The sequence below is a fragment of the Oenanthe melanoleuca genome, chromosome 2 (genome assembly GCF_029582105.1).
Source record: "Oenanthe melanoleuca isolate GR-GAL-2019-014 chromosome 2, OMel1.0, whole genome shotgun sequence".
Lineage (NCBI taxonomy): Eukaryota > Metazoa > Chordata > Aves > Passeriformes > Muscicapidae > Oenanthe > Oenanthe melanoleuca.
In genome coordinates this window covers 80,502,819-80,519,888 of record NC_079335.1, presented here as the reverse complement: position 1 = coordinate 80,519,888, position 17,070 = coordinate 80,502,819, and the positions used below count along the sequence as shown (strand labels likewise).

General features: G+C 39.2%; 1 protein-coding gene across 1 annotated transcript in view; it reads right to left on the bottom strand.

Moving 5' to 3' along the window:
* The window catches only part of PHLPP1 (PH domain and leucine rich repeat protein phosphatase 1), a 135,189-nt gene that overhangs the window by 46,066 nt on the left and 72,053 nt on the right, over nt 1–17,070 (bottom strand). The window contains 2 exon segments of the mRNA XM_056482815.1: nt 14,134–14,259; nt 16,236–16,432. Of these exon segments, the coding sequence (XP_056338790.1) occupies nt 14,134–14,259; nt 16,236–16,432 (323 nt within the window).

Genomic DNA, 17,070 nt, shown 5'->3' with positions numbered 1-17,070 from the left:
TCCTGTTTTATTTACTTATGAGACTTTACTAAAAAAAAAAAAAAAATCACCAGCAAAATCAAAAACAAACCCAAGGCTGCAATGTAGATTGCTTGTATTTTCTGTCCAACACTACTAAAAAAGTTCTTTCACAAGGTAGTGTCACAGACATGCTACATGGCAAAGCATCACCACACAGGTAGTGCAAGGAAGTCCAAGGCAGTGGGGATGGTTGGCAAGGAAGAGGAGCCAAATGCTAGAAGGAGGAGAGGCATTTTTGAAGCAGGCATGGCCAAAGGAACCAAAGGAAGAGAAGCAAACAACTTCATCACCATTTTAGACTTCTGGGACCACACCAACAATGCTCTCAAATGGTTATGGTGTTCTGCCAGCTGCTCACACCAAAAGCAGCTATCGTTTCACTGGCCTCTTATGGGATTCTGGAGGTACAAACACCACATCTAAGGGACAAAAAAGAGGAAAAGACCTAACAACTCTTCATCAATGCCCAGCAACATAAGAGCTTCTCAACTCTGATGATGATGAACACCTTCTGGGCAGAGATAGAATCCCTGCCACAAAGTACTTTGACACTAGAGGCATCAGGTTTTGAGGAGGTAAGTGAAGTAGCTTGCCACTGAAAGGAAGACCATAGAATTTTTTTTTTCCCTCTCCAGCAAGCAAGCTACAAGGATAAGTGGTTGCTATTATAAACACACAGCATAAGCTTCAAGGGGAACATACAGTGCAGTGTTTTTCTCCAGTGCAACCATTAATAATGCAGTCCTCCCACAACCATTAAAATGCTTGAATTTTTGTTACTCAATTAGTTCAGTCCCTTTGTTACTGTAGCTAGTATTTTTCTTCCCCTTGTAGTATGAGACAAGAATTATTCATAGGCTATACTGAGCTGTCATCTCTGAATGCTGGGTATTCAGTCTGTTTATGCCCAGTACTGTACAGTTCTGATCACACTGCAAACACAAGAGATGAAAAACTGCTGACACCCATTAAATTAAAAAGGAGGAATGTTTAATTTCAGGTGTAAGGCTTGCATACACTGTTGCTCCAACTACTTGTTTGGAATGTGATATGAACAGCAATAAGCAACCCAGCAGTGCTTAGCAAGGCTGATTACTCTAAAAATATCTCAAGAACCAGAAATGGTAACTCTGAGTGGGGATCATGATAATGCAGCCAAACAAAATCAAATATACAAACTCTACTGTTGCCTCAAAAAAGGATGTCAAACCCTGAGAAATAAATCTAGCTAAAAGTAATTTTGTTTTTACAGATTGTATGTACAATTTTTTTGTTTGTACAATTTTTTGTTTGATTTTTAAAAGGATCCCTTTATTATACAACATATTTAACTAATATTTTCATGCAATTGACAAATATTGAATGATGCTTCGACCAGAGAGATAACTGTAAAAGTTATAACCATTATTTTAAAAGGTGTCAGTTCTGGAATCAACTCTAATTTTATCAAAGTGGTTCTGCCACTAAACAGTACTCTAAGAATTAACTCTCAAATCATTACAAGGAAGGCTCATATAAACACACATAGTCATTCTCTTTTCATTGCTCAATACTGTTCTATAACAAATTTCTACAGAATAGAGCAACAAGATGAAAAACAAAGAAAAGTAAAAAACGAGAACATCTTAATACTTTCTTTTGTTCACCAGAAATTTTTACCAGTTATTCTGAAGTTGAATATTGAAATTCTGAAATCATGTTGTTCTGAAATCAACCTTGCAATTGTCTGCAATTGACTTGAATGTAGCAAGACTGCACATGCTTGAGCTTGCCATTGTTTATTAAAAGCAAATATTTTTTTTCTAAAAGAAAAAAGTTCTTTAATAAAGCACTGGATTTCCCTGACTCACTGTGGAGAATCACTGCAGAGATAACCTGATAAAGGGTGGGAAAATGCTGAGTAGAATATCCTTCACACTCAAAGAATAAAATGCATCTAGAAAAAAAGGACATTATCTGTAGAAAGTCGTGCTTCCACTGGAAGAAAACAAAACCAAAACATCCCACTGTAAATAAATATCCCAACAAGTTATCTGCAATGTGTTCAACACATCCATGCTCCTTTAAAAATGGTGAAGGGTTGGTGTGGTGGCACTGCTAGAGGGAAAGGCTTTCTGAATACACAGGGAACCTGCATTAACTGCTTGTTATGGCTTGTTTGGTGTTTTCTTGTGGACAGCTCTTAAGTACAGCTGTTTGATATGCTATATGTACATATATAAAAATAAAACCACAAGCAGTACAATTCAAAACTCCACAGGCAGAAGCTGCCATGGCCCAAACCAATCCCTCTCAAACGTCTTCTCATCATATCCCAAACTGCACAGACCCTTTGCACTTGTGTCACATGAAACCACTGCTGCAATTTCAGCACCAATAACACTGAGGAAATGGCTGGGGCAATGGCCTTCTCAGAAGATGGTACATCACAAGCTCTCAGTGACAGGAGCTGCAGCAGGGGCTGTAGAGTCAATGCTTATCTCTGCAGACATGCAACATCTACAGCCATGCAGCTCAAACACAAAGCATGATCTCACACTTTTTGAAGTCTGTTTTTCAGTTGGGATATTTAAAAACCAAAATAATACAAATAAACAATATGAAATATGCTGCTTTCTCCACTCCCTGGATATGATTTTTAAATACTTTACTATCATTGTGTTGCAGTGGCCCCCACTGTAATACCAGAGGAGTATAATGGGATACGGCCACACCAAATTTTGTACATCAAACAGCAAATTCCAATGGAAGATTTTTTTTTTCCCCCCAGTTCCTTCTGCAACCTCAGTTATGCATTCTAGGCCTACACAGTTGTATTTTTTTTCAGTCTTCAGATGACTATGGCAAACTAACTGTAGTTTTGAAGATGTGATACACAATACAGCACATGTACTACAAAAAGCCCTGGGTCTACCCACTACAAACATCAAAAACCTGTCATTGTGCTTTTAATTTTCCCACAGCAGCAACAAAATGCAGATTTATCCTGCAAATACCACCACAAATAATGCTGATGCAGAGTGCTCTCCCCCAGTTAGGGGGTATGCCTTCTGCTCCTCCCCATCTGAGAGCTGCACACATATCAAAGAAATAGGAGTCTCCCTAATATGAAAGCTCACTTTTTATACATGTGTTACTTGTGCCACAATACACAATACACAAATAAAAACAACTATTCAAAAAAGCCAGCAGTACCTCTCATGCCTAGATTCCAGGCAACACTTCAAATAAAAAAGATTTGGTAAAAGATTTGCCAAATACTATTTTTAAAAAGCAAACAGTATTTCAAGACTTGTGAAAATACAATATGAGTTCACTGTAAATCTTTATCAGCTGGCAACAAAAATACAGAAAAATACTTGCATCAACCCATATTCCTGATGCTTCTTGCTACACAGGACTGAAAAACCACTTTGCTTTGTCCATCAGTATAATGACACCTCTGTCACTGAGCTATGCAACAAGACTGATTATCCTCTTTGTTTTAAAGCCTTGGCTATACTACAAAAATGATCTGTTGCTGACAATGGATGTCAGCAATGGGTACAGCTGAGCCCAGCTGTATGGACAAACACAAGTCTTGTTTACACAAGGACATCTTTTGGTGTGACCTGTGGTGTGAATTTAAACCAATGTAATTATGTCTTTTTCCTGTTTACTCTCATCCCATTCCCCACAGCTCTATTCAGATAAGAAATTACTGCTTAGGACTTCAACAGAAGACAAAATAGCAAAACAGCCCACACTGTGCAGGCAGCCAAATTCCCAGTCTGTTTGAACTGAGTTGACAGTGTTAAATTATACCTGCTGTAGACATGCAATACAAAGGCAGTTTAATTTTTCTCCTTTAGGATTTGTTTTTAAACAGTTTGATAATCACTACATCCCACCAATGCCTGTGTAAGCTTTAACTAAACAGTGATACATTGTCTTGAAATACCTAAACTAACTTGGAGCAAACAGGTTCCCTTCACCTCAAAACCAACCTTGCCTTAAACCCTAATCCTCCTTTCTATTCAAACATCAAAGCCCTGCTCAGCAGAGAGGCTCTCTCCAGTGAGCTGCATCCACAGCCAGGAAGCACACTGGTGCCCTGAGCCACAGCCAAGAGCTGAGGAACTGTTTAGCCTGGTAAACAAACTCATGCCTGAAAACTTAATGAAGGGGAGGGGGGAATAAAACATTTGCTTTTTCTTTCAAGCCATATATTTTCATTTTTAAATGACAGCTGTTAAAATGGGTACAGCCCAAGGATAAAGGGGTACTGGCTTTTCCAGCATCTCCTTTTTGTTTTCTTTCAAATGTTAAATTAGATACACACCACTCAAGCTAAGGGCCTTGCACAGAAAATTTAAAACCCAGCAAAGGGTTTTTTTTGAAAGCCTGTCACTCAGCTCCACAAACCCAAGAGGCACTGCCACAGATCAGAGTAGTAATTCCTTATTAAGACAAAGGGCAGAAGTACATGCCAGTGTGGCAGCACTCACAGGGCACTCTTACCCCATCTCTCCTCTGCAGGTGAAGCAGCCAAAAGCCTCTTGTACAAATATCTCATGCCTGCAAGACTCACGGGCACAAAAATAATTTAAACTTGTTCTTTCTGTGCTCTCCTTATCTCTGTACAAAGTTTTATAAACAAACAGGTCACTTCTACTTATGGCCTTTGTGCAAACCTCTGTCAATTGAAAACAGCATTAGCAAACGTGTGGGGAAGGAAAAACGTGAAGGGGATTAACCAGAAGTTGGGCACCCTTACTTTTCACTATAGGAGACCAGAAAAAAATTCATAGGTGTGAAAGTAGGCATCCCAAGTTTAACAAAGATCAGCAAGAATTTGACAAAAAAGGTGACATTCAACATCTGTCATTTGGAAATGCTGGGTAGTATCTGAAGTCATTCACTAATATAATATAAGTACTTTTGTTCCTTCTGGAGGAAGAGTACTCTTCTTTTAGAGATCGTGTACTGGTATCAATATTACCCAGGGAATGATATCAACTCTCTGCCTTGGAGGTAGTCACAGTGGGATGCTCACACTAAGATCCCTGCAAGGACAAGGCTTAAGATGCAACTTAGAGTTAAGTGAGAGTAATTAGCTGTAGCATTAAGCTATTTATAATTCAGACATGTGAATCTCCATTTGATTGAGCAAGGAATATTAACATCCTTATAACAGCTTGACTGAAACTAATTCATTTGTAAATACTGTCAAAAGAGGTGACAGTCTCAAAAAATTAAGAAAAACCCCTTTTTCTTTTTACTATTCCTGTTACTTTTTTTTTTTTTTAAAGACAAGCTGCTGTACTGTGAAGCACACAGACTTTACAATGAGCAGCCCTCCAGTAAGGACCTTTTTTCAGCGTTTTTTCATTTCAGCATGGGAAAATCATGCAGCAGATCCTCATGGAACCAATGCTAAGGCACATACAAGACACTAAGTGCAAATCATGCCTGGCCAATATGGTGGCCTTTTTATCACAGAGTGACTGGAGCAGCCAGCAAGGGAAGACCAACCAATGTCATCCACCTGGACTTCTCTAAGGCCTTCAACACAATCCCACATAACATCCTTATCTCCAAACCATACAGGCACTGATCTCTGTCAGGTGGTGTCCCTGAGACCACAGGGCTTGTGACTGGTGCTTTTTAATATCTTTAACAATGACACAGTGAGCTCAAGTGCACCCTCAGCAACACAAGAGAAGGAAGAGATGCCATCCAGAGGGACCTGGACAAGACTGAAAAGTAGGCCCACGAGAGCTCATGAAGTTTAAGAAGCCCAAGTCCCAGGAGCTGCACCTGGGTCAGGAGGCGACCCTAGACCTAAGTACGGACTGGTAGAAGTCATCACTGAGAGCAGCCCTGTGGAGGGGGGCTTGGGGGTTGTGGTGGATGAAAAGCCAGACATGAGCCAACAACGTGCACTCCCAGCCAGGAAGGCCAACCACAGGCTGGGCTGCATGAAAAGGATGTGGCCAGGAGGGCAAGGAGGTGATTCTCCCCTTCTACTCTGTCCTTGTGGGACCCCACCTGGAGTGCTGCATCCAGGTTTAAGGTCTCTAACACAATAAAGATGTGAACTTTTTAAAGCATGTCCAGAGAAAGGTCACAAAGATAATCCAAGGTTGCTCGGAGATGCTGTGAATGCCCTGTCTCTGGAAGGGTTTGAAGTCAGATTGTATAGGGCTTTGAGCAACCTGGTCTACTGGAAGGTGTCCCTGCCCACAGTGGGGATTTTGAAGCTAGATAATCTAAGGTCTCTTCCAACTCAAACCACTCTATGACACACTATAGATTTCAGACTCTTGCCAGTAAGACTTACACTGAAAGTTCACTTGTCTGAGTCTCCTCAGTCCCACATGGAGAGAATGGTGGGGTTTTTTGTTTGTGTTAAGCCAGAGATTATGCTAGGTCCTCAATTTCTGACCTAGGTTCTTTGACACAGCTGTATCATATGGATTAATTCTATAGTGAGATGAACTCTTTTCATGCCATTATACCATTGTAACTCAGAAAGGCCTTCTGGCCCAAGTGTTTTGCAACACAAATAATCATGGATATAGTTCTACTGGTGTGTGGCCTAAAACTGGTCTCCAGCATTCACTCCCTCTTCTCCTTGGAGACTTTAATCCTTCTCCACCGACTACAGAAAAGACCTAAAGAGAGTAAATGTCCCTAAAGTTAGGTTTTGCTAGTAATTCCCCTCCTTTCTTCCTAGTCCAAGCTAGACTTTGCTTGGAAAGGCTTTCAGTGTTACCACCATCAGTTTCACACCAGCTCCATTATCACCTTACACATACCAAAATACTTTGCAATATGTCAGTCCCTGCAATCCCCTCACATCTTAGAGTACGTGCTCACTTGGTTCCCCTGAGCTCCATTCAGAGCAACATTATATTCATTATCCCTCTTTCTACTCTTCCACTTCCAGAGATTACTGAAAATACTTTGGGATCCTTCTGGATTGAATACACCTTAAAAGGTAACATATGCAACACCTCACTGAGCTTCCAGGTGATGCTTTCCCACATTTATGCAAGAGCTGCACAAATTCAGATTCAATAATACCAGAACCTGATTTAAGGCTTCAAAAGACAGTATTGAATGCTATTCCAAATGTGTGGGCGATACCTAGTTTTCTGTTCTCACTCTTGGCTGCAATACTTCAATAACCACTATTAACTGAAGGCAGCAAGCCCAAAACAAGAACCACAGACTCTCTAAATCCTAGCAAAAGAAAAAAAAAAAACAAAAAACAAAGAAACCATAATTTCTGTAAAACACAAATTAAGATCTTGAAGTCACCATTAAATTCAAAATCAGCTGAACTATTTAGACATGCAAAATTTATCAGCTGAGACAAAATACCAGGCTTTCCTCCTGAACCATTAAGAGAGACTGACTATGCTGAAACACACCCAGAAGTTCATTTCCAAAATGTCAACTAACCTCTAATAACAAAAGGCACAAAAGAATAGGCTTTGCATGGAAAGAGAAGGAGGAACACTTTCACGTGCTATCATCAAAAGAGCAACAAAACTGGCTTCAAGTTTGTTTTGCACAATCTTCTGCTTTCACACTTGAGATGATAAGAAGCCACCGACAGCAAGAATGACCAGATACGACTTCAGAGCAAAGGTCCCAACTACTGAAGATTTCGTGCACACAGAGAAAAGGAAGTCAAGTTCCACATGGAAACCAGAGGTTTGTTTATGTTTGAGTACTTGTAATCACCACCAAAAGGAAGCAGTAGGTTTATTTTTAGGGATCTATTTTTAGCAAAAGCATTATCTCAGCATTGTCATTTTATGGTATTAGGGGAAAAAAATGGTTTCCTTGTACTAAACTTAGATTCATCATATTTCCTGTAAGTAAGGGTCAGCTCAAAAAAAGACCCACAAAGACCCACACTTCAAAAATGAGAAAATCTTTCTAGGTTCTCTTTTCTTGACTAGATGTTAAATCAACTTTTCCAACAGGCTAATTGTGCTGCTTAGTCTCAAGTGTGAAGAAATCCAAATTGTTATTCTCAAAGAAAACAAGCTTTGGTTAAAGGCTATTGTCAAAAAATGCCCACTGATGCTGGCAGTACACTAAACCAATTTTTAGGTCATATTAGAATAAAGACTCCAGCCTCCAAAGTTCAACTGGCATAAGAAACAAACCAACTACTTCATGGACACCTTCTCAGTGCCCAGCCAGCACATTCCTGACCTCCAACCTGTCCCCATCACACACAAAAATAGGCAGCCCAGAATCACAATGGTACATTCAAACACATAGACCAAGACTATAAAGCTAAAAGGAAATGTCAGAAATTCCTAACTTCAACACAAATAGTCTGTTTGTTGCACACAATCATTCCCTGTAGAATGATCACAGGTGATAACCAACAGCAAAATGTAAAAGCAAAAAATACTAATCTAGAAATTCAAATTGCATGAAAAGTAAAGTTCTCCACTGTAGTCCTCCAGAGGAAGGTTATCCATTGCTTAGAGGGCTTAATAGACACTTGGAGAAGAGACAGTACATCCAGTGACATAAAAGTATGAATTGTCCGCACTGTAACAGGTAGCATTCCAAATAACTTAAAATAAACCATTATCCTTGCACGTGATTTTTCCCTACACTCTGCACTGGTGCTGCTCTGTGATCAAAGCTCTGCAAAAAGGTATTCTGAGGCCATTTTGACCAGTAAGCATTAGAAAAGCCTGCCCCTAGTGCCTCCAGAAACAACTGAAGCTTGTTAATAAAAATCACTGCAGTGATGAACTCTGTGAAGACAGCTCATTACAGTATCCAGAAATACATATGAAATAGGTCAATCACCTGGAGGGCAAGCCAAGGCAAATACAATGTAGGGCTAACTTAACCATTATACCAGTGGCTTCAAGCCTTCTGTACAGATTAGAAGCTGTATTTTATATTAAAAAGTTCTGCAAAGTCTGTGTTTCACAATGAAGCTGGTGCGGAAGTTTCTCACAAAACTCCTCCTGGCTGACAGGAAAAAGCCAAACACTAACATCTGAGAGTATCTGAAATAAAGATGAAGGTACAAGTGGATATGCCTTATTTCCCACCACTTGAATTAATAAGCAGAATCTTATGTGCTGAAGGAAAAAGCAGTCCCATGGTTGATGATCTATCCCTATCTCAAGGGCAAATGAAGCACAGCTGAAAACAGGTACATCTTTAGCACTAACACTCAATTGTTCCTCACTGCACTTCCTCAGCAAAATTTCTGTAAAACACATCCAAAACCTAATCATCTTGGTCTCCTATTTTGGAAATATTTTAGCAGAACTGCAAAGGTCAGAAATTAATTTCTAGATTCTGTAGAATTTATACATATAAATGTGATCTGTAGCACCATGTATCTGGTCAGAACTCAGATCTTTTCTCCTCATCAGAAATAAGTATCACTGGAATTACAGATCAGCTTTGTCCTCTTTACAGGGCTCATACTCCCCTTTTACAACAGTTTCTGTACACAATTGTCAAATTTGCACTGAAAAAATAATTACAAGACTGAGGCAGATGGTCAGAACTAGATAACTTCAGAGAAAAGAAAGCAAAAAGCAAAACCAATAATTTTGTACTGCTGCTTCAATAGATCTCTATGTAAGTTGAGGAAAGATGGAGACTACAGCTATAGAGGCTCCTGCATCACTTGTATAGTATAAGCTAAATTCTAATCTGTTTTTATTTTCTGCTAGCTCCACAGTGCAAATAAATGTATGAAGAGAGCATTCTGCGCTGACATGAAAGGAATAAGGCCAACATGACAGCACATGCTTATCAGTTGAATTTGCTATTCTTGCTATTTTTACCATGTTTTAAACATAATGTACACTGACATCATCATTTAGTCTCTCCTTTTTCACAGGCTAGCTGTTTGGACCACCACACACTTCCATTACAGACTTTAACACAGAGGTGACTGAAACAGAGAAAGGAAAATATAAAAGCACGCAAGAGAAAACTCTTAAATTTCATAGCTTTTAAATCCTATTTTTGGACATTCCTCGTATTTTCAACAGTAGGATTCTTGTGTGTGTAGGCACCTAAGCCCACACAACAACAGTTCCAACACAGCTGTCCAACTCTGGTCAATGGTGTGCAGACACACAAGGCTCTGTGCCAGTACATCTCTCCCCACCTACACAGACACACTCTATTTACAGCCCCTGTCCCTCATCACCTCTCTACCTGCCCCATCCAACCAAGCACTAAAGCAGGAAATTATTACCACATGAAGCTGTTGACACACTTCCTGCTCTCCTGCAGCCAGGAGGGGAGAAGGTCTGTGGGATCAGATAACTCATCCCGGCATGCCCAGTGGGGCACACTATTTCCAAGAAGATAAAATTCCACAATGCATAAGCTCTGCAATACTGAATTTCCAAGGCAGACCGTCACATCCCATTTTAACTGCATGCCTTGGAAAAGAGAGGACTGCTAATCCTTTTATACTCCAGCCAAACCATCCATGTCCTGAATTGTGTCATAGGCAGTGCCCACAACAGAAATTTCACATGTTGAAAAATGGTTAGGTTTAGCTGTTAGAAGCATCCAACAGCAGACCACATCCCAAACAAAAACCTCACAACAGCAAGTCCCACCAATACCGTATGCATAACATTTCTCTCTCTTCCACATTAAAGGAATAGCTTTTTAGCTTTTGGAAGTGGCAAATGAGGAATGCCCTCATCAAGTCGCCTCACTGACATTCTTTGCCCTGTCCTTCTGCATGTGACATTTAAATAGCAAACAGTGGCAGATTTGCTGTGCAAGTAATTGTGCCAGTTCCAGAACCATCATGACAACATTATGCAGAGAAAAGTCTTTAAAGCTGTGAAGATGTTCCTTTCTTTCCCCTCTGCTCCCCCTTCCCAGTTGCATAAGCTTATTTTTCAACATTTGGCAAGAGAACGAATGCATTAGATCACAAAGGACCAAATCTGTTGCTGTTGTTTTGCTTTTAAGCTTCCTTAATTAGGCCTCCAGATTTTGGAAAGTAGAAGGGAAGAAATGCACTGTGGTATAGAATTATCAATATTAACGAACAAGACACGTTTCCAGCTTTTAAAAATATTCTGTTTGAGGCTAAATCAGCGTATCTAAAAGTGACCTATTTGGAATAAGTATGTCACCAAGTTTGAGATTTAGGTCAGTATTTGTGCTGTAATTCTAGTCTGTCCTGAAAACAGAAGTTCTGTTCACCTCAGGACACATACAACTAGGAAAACCAATCCTAATATCTATTCACCTTCCAAAAATTTATGGAGGCAGAGCATGAGAGATGTCTTGGCTATGATAGATTCCACTGTTGGAATGAATCTGATTATACAGGAGCAATGCTTATTTTTAATTAAATTAAACTCCAGTCTCCTCAGACACGAACTGAGATCTTTTCTAGCATATTTATTGCAGGAGTGATGCATTAGGATTTGCCTCATTCTGAAACACCACTAGAAAGTCAACACTGCCAATATTCTGTGGGGAGAAAGACTGCAGAGCAAGCATTCTTTTCAAGATAGAGCTTGTTATTTAAAAGTTAAAATAACACCATCATCTAACTCTTCTGAAGTATACAGAAGACAGACATGACTTTTTTCACAATTAAAAACTGAATTGAGCAATTTTAAAGAAAATTTTTACCAGGGATTTCCTTCTGCATCAAAATTTATAATTGAAGCTTTAATTACACTAAGTAAGAATCAGAAGCCTCAGTTTTCAGGAGCACAAAGAAGAACTACTCTGAAAAGCCACCACTGAATATAAGTTAACACAAATGTCACTTTCAAAACAAATGCCATTAAACAACATCTACATTTAAAATACAATGTTAAATAATATTCATAACACCTCATGAAAGTGCAAGTACTATATACAACACCAGTGTTAGGGAAGAATCTGTAAATTCATAGCAAGCAGCTAGAAGCTAAGTGTCAGAGCCATTATATCTCTCTTCCTAAATTTGCTTGCTTTTAGAAACAGTGCTTTACACAGTATTTTCTTGGTTAGCATGAACATTTCAGCAGCTTTGAACTTTATTAGTTTCCAAACAGCTGAGGCAGAATACCTCATGTAAATATAGGGGGTTTTTCCCAGTGTAAGAATGTTAGTTTGCCTGAACTACAGAGCTGAAAATTCAACTTCTCATTTCTTTATACATGTAAATCAGGTGTGGTGCACCTTACAGTTAAGCACTTTGACACAAACAGCACCAGCTGAAGGAAATTTGAGATACTTTTGCAGCATTACTAGTTTCCCTATTTCTGTTTTTCAGAAACAGTGTTACTGTGCAGCCTTCCCACAGGACTGCCTTGCATACAATCATGTTTGTCTCTGTTTTCCAGTTTTAGGACAGGAACCCCAAACATCAAAAAAAAAAAAAAAACTTGAAGTGGCAAAGTGAAAATCCATGAATGCAGAATGCCAAGTTTTGGGTTTGGGGGCTGGAGAGTTGGGGAAAACACCTTTATTTTTCCTCTAAGTATGTTTCACCAACTAAAAGAATAGCGTAGAGAGCTTTTTCACTCCTGATAGTCTGAAAAGAAACTTGAAACTATGTATTTTCTTTCTACACTTACATAAAAATGGGAGGTTATGGTGAGTGCATGAGGATATGTTCTCATGCTGGCTATCATCCCGATGCTGTTAGTCATTTGGGTGAACCAGAGAGAAAGAGAGAAGCACAGCATGGCACAGAACAAGCTTATGCTGCCAGTAATTCAGAGGGGCTTTCTGGCCATTTATCTCTAGCTCTGAAGTTCATTGTTTTCCACTGTTTTCCCCACTCATTAGATTTGCCTTTCATTTATCTGATGTCAAAGCCTCTGGAGATGAAAGGACACTACTGTCCTAGAGACAGCCCCAAAGCGTCAAGAACTCAAAAACCTGACAGACCGTGCCTCACCATCTCATAAAACATGCCTTGGGGATTTTTACCTTGAGGCTTAACAGACCTAAGCAGATATACCAGAACAACTTCTTTAAAAAGAATTTTAAAACTTACTAGAAAAAAAAGCCCTAAAAGACATTTTAAATGATGCATATGCTAGAAGGTGAATAAGTTACTGTTTGAAGAAAGTTCGACATAAAATCAAACCTCTTTAAAAAGCCGACAACTTAGGCTGGATCATTGGCAATGGGCTGGATAATAGGCTATTGCAATCTAAAGGCAAAACAGATCTAGTGCTACATGAGTGTCCCTAAGTACTGCTATGTAAAACTAAGTTGCTTTTACATAGTAAAGAGCATGGAGAGTCCTATCAAGTACAAAACTGAAGAACAGTTTAGGTCCAACTACAAAACCAAATAGAGCATGCTGACAGCACAGCAAAAAAGCCTCCATTGTAAAAAGTATGAAAAATATAATGGTTCAAGATACTTAGGATTTAGCAAAAAAGTGGCAGGGATTAAGAGATAAAACAGACAACTGCAGGAACACCTTTCAACAACACAAAGTGGAATTGAAGAGTTAAATGAAATAATGCAGGCCCTAAATTCCTATAATTGTGTTCTAAGCCCAGTATAAAATCTGCTTTACAAAGGTTTTAGTTAGTAATCTTTTTTCACTGACAGAAAATGGTTTGCTTATTACAAATAACCCAAAAATCAAATAGTTATTAAATGAGAGGTTCAGCAACACTTCAAAGCAGGAAAAAAATCCTTTATTCTAGCAATTTAATATTTAGGTTCTGTGTAAGGAATGAATTAAAAAACCCCTAACATTATTTTAGGTTTTAATAACACTGAAAAAAAGTTTTTTAACTGAAGTGTTTACAGTTATATTTGTCATCCTTGTTATTATAATGACCACAGTAGATCCATCCAGCTGATAAGAAAATGGAAGAAGTTCAGTACAGCACTTAGCTTACAGAACCTCAGTAGAAAGAAGTCTTGATGTAAGTGCAGAAAAATTCACCTCCCTATTGCCTGTTATCAAGAACTCTGAAATTGAGTATTTCTACACAACACTAGCAGCAGCAACAGCAGGTCTTGACAACCAGCCCAGAGGAGGGACAGTATTGCTGCATGGAGAAGACTGAACAGGGGGAAACTCTCCAAACATCCCATTCACGCCAGAGTTATCAGCATTCTCACCTTTGATGCTTGTCGCAGCCATCGCAGATATTCAGTGAAGTTATCGAAACAAATGTAGTAGGTCTGGCTTTGAGGTCCAGAGGAGCTAAATGCTAAACAGTGCTGGTGCTTCTTCACTTCTTCCACCTACAGCAGAGACACAAAACCGTGAGTCAACAAGAATCAAAACTCTCTTAGCAGAACTCCCCAAAGCAAAGTTAAAGTGTGCTCAAGAAGAGATTATCAAGTAGAACTGGACTAACCATCCCAAACAACCAAGCTGGATCTTGGATGTCAAATATTCATGGAATCTACACAAGCAGGAATGAGAACAGGAGGACAGAACTAACAGGGAAATTCACCAAGAACATAAACATTTTAATAGAAACTGAACACCATAAAAGGTTTGCCAGTGAAACGCATTTAAGGCTGTTTTTATGCAACCTAAAAAAATACAATTTATACTCCTCGGTTATTAAAAACAGGCTTAACAAAATGCTTCTCTTACAGCCCAATTAAATTCTTTGGCATTTCTCAACTTGTTAAAAAACACCCAGAGTACATCATTCTGCTACCATACACGAGAAGTCCCACACAACTTATGGTCTCAATGTCTCAGTGCAGCATTCTGGAAAGCCTTTGCAAACCAGGAAGTGCAGAGTATTTATGGGGATGAGGAAGAATATTTTTTGAGCAATAATTTCAAAAACACTCAGTTCTGTGCCAAACACCCTCCTCCCAAGCTTTGTCAGCAGAAGCTCTCGGTACATTTTTCTGAGCTTAGTTATCTTTTTCTTTTAAAATTTGTTGTCAACTTTCTGCTTAACACAGTCTGCACGTTTTACATCACATAAGGCATTTCTGTGCAAAAGCTACTTAGAAATTCCACATTAAGCAATTAAAATGGTACATAATCTTTTCCCTTTTTAAATTAAAAGAAATACATTGAGATGAAAAGAATATTCATCTCAAAGAGAAGGCTGATGGGAACCTTAATCCTGTCCTTCTCAGCAACCTACAGCCAGGATATACAATTCCCTGTCAAGAGTTCACACACTGTTGCCAAAAGAGGACAATGTTTCTACTTCAGTATCTCCGAGGAAGAGGTGCAGAATCATGTGAAAAACCATAAAAGAAGCAAGAAAAACAGCTTGTAGAAGGCAGCACTACTTTTCACACCACTAGTACAGAATATTAATGAACCAACTCTAGTCGGCATATATAATATTGTGAAGCGTGTTTCTCTCCAAATAACTCTTCAGAATTCAACTTGCTGATCACTTAAGGTGTAAATTCATCCTCAAGGTGATGATTCTCTTCCCATTACCTCAGTGAAACAAGCCAATAATAGTTTTCTGAAATACTACTTAGCTTAAAACAGTCATGTTGTAATCTTAGTGTCTTCACTACAGCTTCACAGAAGAGTTAAGGTGGGAAGGGACCTCCTAGGGACCATCGGCCTCAACTCCCTGCTTAAGCAGGTCCACCTAAAGCCAGTTGCCAAGGACCATGTCCAGATGGTTTTTAAGTATCTCCAGGGCTGATGAATATGCCATCACCCATATGGGTAACCTATGCCAGTGCTCAGTCACCATCACAGCAGAAAAAAAATTTCCTGGTGTTCAGCCTGGAACTCCTAGGTTTTAGATGTAATTTATTAAGAAAGTTCAGTTTCAGCTTCTCACAAGGAAGAATGTTTGCTACACTTAGCTTGCAACAGACCACTACTCATATAATGCTGAATATTCAAAACTCCCCTGATGTTCAGAAAAAGCCCATGCCCTTATCTGTTAATTGTCAGAACTTAAGAGCAAGCAGGGATAAAACCTGAATGAGGAGGAATGGCACAGACCATACACAAAAGACCTGTATGCTTTGGCTGTATGCTAGTGCATATATAAACCACTTAACACTGCACACAAGACACTGATTGTGCATCCTTTGCTTTTCTTTGTAGCTTTAATTCAAACATTCTAAATAACCAAAAGTCATTTATATACTTTGAAAATCCCATTTAGAGAAACAAGGTTTTGGAGGGTCAGAATCATCCTAATTGAATGCACTCTTCTCTTCATAAAGAGACACGGGTTAACCAAGCAAATAAACAAAATAAAATATCTTACTTTTCCACCAATTAAAGGGAGGACATGCATCTTTCCAGTCTGGCTTTCTTTTACTGATGAGACAATTAGGCATGTTCCACAAAGGATAGCTTGGCGTCTTGTCCATCTGTTGACTGGCAAATGTATTTTCCCTTTTCGAACATTGTACATTCCTGAGAGCTGAATCCGTTCAGAGCTGCCAGTGCTGTGGGGCTTGCCTGAAATAGAAACAAAAGAATCCACTTAATCACAGAAAATCTTTGCCTCTTTCACTCAAATTGTCCTGAGACTTGATCAGCAAATTTTCAAGCTACAAACTGCAGCACGACAAATGAAATATAGATTCAAAACCATGCAGGCAGGTAATTTAATATTAGCTTCAGTACAGTCTTCTTCAATAGATAGAAGGATATAACAGGCTGTTATCATGAGGAGCAGGTCACATTAAATAATCTGCAGTAATCATACAAGCACCAATTAATGGCCTTCTCTATGGAACCTGGAAATCAAATGTTCATCCACAACAGTAAGTAATTGGTTCCTGTTGAGTTCACATGGCATGTGGTAACTGCAGAAGGGGGTGATGTAGTGCATGCTGACCCGTATCTTTGCATTTCCATGTCTCTTGTGGCTATCCTTCAGGTCATGGTTCAAATAGCTTCAAAGGCTTCCCAAAGAACAAGGTCCTACCTTCCCCAACCCACACTGCTCCGTCCAAACTCCATAGCAGAGGCAGCACACTCAGCCATTACATTGGCAGGTGCAACCTAGATTAAACCCCTCAAATACCCTGCTTTAGTCTGAGTAGAGACTTGGAAAGAGTGAAGTTCTTTTTTCTGTATTACAATGAATTTAC